Source organism: Echinops telfairi, unplaced genomic scaffold (genome assembly GCF_000313985.2).
Source record: "Echinops telfairi isolate 266 unplaced genomic scaffold, ASM31398v2 ScPeMD7_655;HRSCAF=1070, whole genome shotgun sequence".
NCBI classification, from domain to species: domain Eukaryota; kingdom Metazoa; phylum Chordata; class Mammalia; order Afrosoricida; family Tenrecidae; genus Echinops; species Echinops telfairi.
The window spans coordinates 12597830-12603062 of record NW_022104553.1 but is presented as its reverse complement, the minus strand read 5'-3'; the positions used below and the strand labels follow the sequence as shown (position 1 = coordinate 12603062).

The 5233-nt window shown below is 60.8% G+C and overlaps 1 protein-coding gene across 1 annotated transcript in view; it reads left to right on the top strand.

Moving 5' to 3' along the window:
* MLN (motilin) overlaps positions 1-5233 on the top strand; it is a 7513-nt gene that overhangs the window by 1949 nt on the left and 331 nt on the right. Inside the window, exons 2-4 of the mRNA XM_045292289.1 lie at positions 1458-1568; positions 4521-4607; positions 4996-5086. Coding sequence (XP_045148224.1) covers positions 1458-1568; positions 4521-4607; positions 4996-5086 — 289 coding nt within the window. The remainder of the gene's footprint in view (positions 1-1457; positions 1569-4520; positions 4608-4995; positions 5087-5233) is intronic.

The window sequence follows — 5233 nt, the reverse complement described above, 5'->3', positions numbered from 1 at the left end:
TTCTGAGTGTGTGTGTGTATGTGTGTGTGTGTGAGACACTAGGAGCCCAGATGGCCCAGGAGGCTGAGCCTTGGGCTGCTCACCGTGAGGTCAGCAGTTTGAAACCACGAGCCTCTCCACTACAGAGAGACGAGGCTGCTGCTCCTGTACAGAGTTACAGTCTCGGAAACCCACAGGGCGGTTGTACCCTGTCCTGCAGGGTCACTGTGAGCCTGAATCCACTCGACAGTGGTGAGTTTGGACTGCGTGCAGCCACTGGGTTCTCTTCAGCTCAAGGCAGAGGAGGACATGGCCTCTCGTGGCCACCCTGCCCGAGAGCAAGGCTTCAATAGGAACAGCCGCTTGAAACTGGCCTGGTGGGAGGTTCTCATGGCCCCGGGGTAGAGCCTGTCCATACATGCCCACTCTGTGTACAGGGAAGGCTCTGGGCACTCGGGAGACAGGGTCCTCTGCAGAGACCAGGTTGAACCCAGCTCCCATTCGGATGTAGGAAGGCAAGCAGATAGGAGCGATGCCTACACTCTTCCAAAGAGATGGCCGACTGTTCTACAATCACTGTAGATCAAGGCTGCGTCATTAGAGGAGCCAAAGGAAGTGGGTGCATTGGAGGGGAGGAGAGCGGGCACGCAGGATGCCAGGCCAGAGGGGGGTCTGGACAGCAACGGTCCGGCCCAGCAGAACGCAAAGGGCAGCGTGGCAGCCAAGGGCACCTTGCGCCCATCTGCTCCATGCCTTCCCCTTGTAGTTGCCAGGCCCCGGGATTTGCATGGAGAAGCTGCAGACTCCCTCCGACATAATTCATCTCCCTGTCTCGCCTCTTATAAATCACCTCCCAGGGACTCCAAGTTCCCGGGCCACCCCACGGCGCCCTCACCGGCTAGGCTGTCTTACCACCTTTTTTATAGGCTCTCTCTGCTAAGAAAAACACATTTTCATACTTTATATGCATGAAGGGCGGCCATTATTTTCAGCATTTTAACTTAATTAACCATAATAATCTGGGCACAATGTGTTAACTACAGAGAAACCGATTCTTCGTCAAGTTGGGCCTCTTGGTGAGCACCAGGCAGGGCCACTTTAAGCCCCCAGGAGTCTGGGTGTCCCCAGGGAGCAGGCACCTGGGAGGAGGGGCTCTTTTCTCTCGGGGTCTGTGGGATGCTCACACCGGTTGGCACCTCCATTGAAAATAGGCCAGCCAACTGGGCCAGTTGCGGGCAGGAGGGTTTTGGGGTGTTCCATCGGTTTGTGCCTGGTGACTGGTGATCGGAGCCCACCCAGCGGGGGGGCCTGGCAATCGTGCACAAAGACTACAGCCAAGGAAACACCACGGGGCTCAGTCCCCCTCAGGGACGCCGGGGTCGCCGTGGGGCGAAGTCAACGGTGTGGACCTCGCTTTGTGTTGTGACGTTTGGCTGTGTTTTCTCTGGGTTGTGTTTGGTTTTATGCGGCGCCCCCAGGAGCAGGAGCGAGACCGAGGCCACAAGAAATCCCTGCAGCAGAGGTCAGAGGAGGCGGCGTCCCTGGGCCCCGCAGAGCCCTTGGAGGGAGAGGAAAGCAGACCGCTCAAGGTGAGCCGGCCAGGAAGCAGGGCCTGCCGCAAGTAGACCGCGTGGGCCCCAAAGAAAAAGAGAGAGGCGGCTTGGATGGCGAGAAGCCAGGGAAGACTGCTCAGAAGGGTTGACGTTTGATGCAAGCTCGGGAGGGAGGGAGGATGAACCCAGAGGCCTGCTCAGGATGCACCTGGTGGCCAGAGCCTGCTGAGAGATGCGGGGAGGAGGCCAGCTGAGCCGGCAGGCTCTGGAACCAGGCAATACGGCTAGAACTGGACCTGCCCTGACTTAGAAAGACCTCGGGCAGCAGCAGGCAGGGACAGTCAGTGGAGGGCGTCCAATCGTGCCTTTGAATTTCCCAGTCTCCTTGATGCACACAAGGGATGTTTATTGAGCCCCTACTATGTGCAAAGGCGTCGCTGAGGGGCATAAACCTTTAACACACTCACCTCAGAAGAGAGGCCTGACAATCCACTTCCAAAGGAACCAGCCATTGTGCACCCGACGGAGCAGCGCCTGCCCGGACGCTCCCGGCGGCCGTGAGTCAGGACTAGCAGGCGACTGGTCACTCTGTACAAGCCACTGGGGCCACAGCGGTGAGCGGAGCCACGTCTGCTCACCCTGGTCGGAGAGACAGGCCACAAAGAAGGTCACCCAGCTCGGCTGCAGGGCAGCGTGAAGTCCAGGCCGCCTCCCTCAGCTGCTGGTGAAGAAAAGCAGGGACGCATTGGCCACTTGAAGGAGAAAGACGAGGCTGGCTGCTCCTGTCAGGATGGACAGTCTGAGCAGCCCTAAGGGACAGCTCTGCCCTGTCCTGCTGGGCCGCTATGAGCCGGCACCGGCTCAGTGGCAGTGGTTTGGGGTTGTTGATGTTTCTTAGAAACCAGACGGCTTCAAAAAGTCCGTGGAAACATTGCAGGATCTTTGGGCTCCCAGTTCCCAGGAGCCCATTGAAGGCCCTCACAGATGACAGGTGCTAGGGAGGAGAACAAAGCGGGGAAAGGAGACGGGTGGTCGGTTTTTCACAGAAGGGCCTGGTCACCGGACCACCGTGCAGGAAGAGCAAGGCCTAGAGAGAGCGGGAGCCACCCCAGCTGCCTGGGAACGAAGAGCCTGAGGCCCAGGCGCTGCAAAAGGGCCAAGTGGTGGGGGCAGAGGAGACCAGAGGGAGAATGAGGGGCCCAGAGAGAAAACGGGAGTCATAGGACTTGGCTTTCACTCTGCCGAGGTGGGCGCCCAGGGGCTCTGGAGGAGGGGCATGTCTGGTTTGCATTTTAGAGGGGTCTCCCTGCGGCTGGATGGAGACCAGCTCTGAGCGGCAAAGGCAGCCCGAGGGAGCCGAGGGAGGCGGCTGCAGCCTTACCTGAGACCCGCCCGTGATGGTGGTGGAGGCGGGTGAACTCTTGGGGAATCAAAGCCCACAGGTTGTCGCTGTAGAAAGATCGAGAGAAGTAAAGGCTGACTTCCAGGGTTGTATCTGGACCACCTGCAAGAACAGACGTTCCCTTCCCTGAGGCAGCGAAACCCCTGTGGGGAGGGACTCTTGGGTGGGAAGATGGCCCGGAGGTCAGGTTGGGCCTGTCGGGCACCCATGTGGGGGCATTGCACGAGCAGGCAGACGTCCGAGTCTGCGGTCCAGAGAGAGACGGGGTTGGCCAGGGACAGCAGTGTGCGAGCCATGGGCGATTAGGTGGAACTTAAAGCCAGGGCAGGATGCGCTCTCTGAGAGTGGACGTGGGTGGAGGACAGGCCCTTCCACGGGAGGACAGGTGAAACGAGGTAACAGACAACAGAAGTCACACTCTGTTCCCAGCTTGGGCCTTGACACCTCCTGCCTCCCACTGGACATCTGGGCCAGGGGTGATCCCGCCCACCTTCCGGTGGCCCCTGCATGCTGTCTCTAGGCATAGCAAGGTCAGAGGTCAGGGTGCAGCCCAGAGGGTCACCCAGGGGCTGTCCCTAAGCTCAGCAGGCCAGGGCTCTTTTTCTTCCCCACATCTCTCAACAACACTTCCTGGGGCAGCAGGGGAGGTAGAGCTGGGAGGGCATCGCACCTGGGGTGGGGAGGGGGCGGTGCGAGCGGTGTTCACCCTGCACCTGAGACCGACTTCACGGCACTCATTCGAGGTCTCACAGCACAGCGCCATCTTTCTCAGGAGGCTGGGGACTCTCTAGAACCGTGCACCAGAGCAGGGCGGGGACCCGTGTGGGCCAGCCAGAGAGCATCCTCATGCTGAAGCGAGGCAACAAGGCATTGCCATTGGCATTGCCACAGCAAGGGCATGGCGTGGCATGGCTGAGAACGCACTCCAGAGAATCATCTCAGGAAGTGGCCAGTCCCCCGGTGTAAGGATCTGGCAGGAGGCCGGGAGTGGGCACTGGGACGTCTCTGTCCCAGCCAGCCAGTCCACTGGGCTCTTGGGGATGGGGGGCAGGGAGGAGGGTATGCTATGACACCAGTCAGCCTGATTGCAGCAACCTCCCCTGGCACGGAGCTAGATCAGCCACGATGCCTGCCCCCTCAGGGCAAGGGACAGTGGGCACAGCCTCTAGGGCGAAGGGCCTGGGTTGAGCATCTGTTCCCTGGGCTGCTCTCTCCCTGTGTGACCTGGAGCCAGGACTGGACCTGTCTCCACATCTGCAAACTGGGAACAGCGACTGTCCCCGCCGCACAGGATCACGGAGAGGCTTTCCATCGTAGGTCAAGCCCTTAACAGGGTGCTGAGGCTCTACCATGTCAGCTAGAACCGGGGGGTACCCACCCATCGGACTGACGGACCCCACTTCCTCAGGGAGAGGTCTGCTCATCCTCAGGGCAGGGCTCAGAGGCTCCCCCTGGCTGGATTCCCAGAGAGCCCCCATGGGCCCCAGGCGCCTCCCAGGGGGCCCTGCTGCCACCTGTTGGGCAGCTGGGGGTTAACGGTGCTCTCCTCTCCTCTCCCTCCTTGTTAACGCCGGCTTATTTCACAGCTGACTGCACCCGTGGAAATTGGAATGAGGACGAACTCCAGGCAGCTGGAAAAGTACCGGGCCGCCCTGGAAGGGCTGCTGAGAGAGGTAGGCGCTGCCCTGTCCACCCCACGCAGCAGGGGGGGCGGCGTGTCCCCCGCCCACCCCGTGACTGATATTCCAGGCGCACCGGCTGAGCAGGGTTCGGGGCGGCAATTTGTTTTCCCCGGCTTTACACTTGAGAACATTAAGCTGTCTTCTCCCACGGGGCGCTCCACCCCCACCCTGTCTCAGAGCAGAACCTAATCACGGAGCATGCTGATGGCGCTGGCGGCAGGGGTGAGGGTGGGGGGGTATTCTCCGGTGGCTGTGGTCTCCTAAACCTCTCCTCACCCCTTCAGGCCTGCCCCTGAAACGCCTCTCTGGCTGAGCACCACTGCCTCAGCCCTCCTCCCTGCTCCTGACACCTCCCTGCTCTCCCCCCTCCCCGTCTCAGACCACCACGCCGGGCTGGGTGGTGCTCGCTGCAGTCAATCACCACAGCCTAGCCCCGGTCCTGAGCCCCACTGGGCCTTGCCCTGATGGAGGTCTGTCCGGAGTCAGTGGTTCAAAGCCAGATCTGGGCTGACAAACAGCCAGGAATTGCTTTTCATGGTCCCCAGGAGGAGGGGAGAGGAGGGCAGGGGAGGGCCAGGGGGAGGGAGGGCTGTTGGAGATGGAGGAACTTGGAGGCT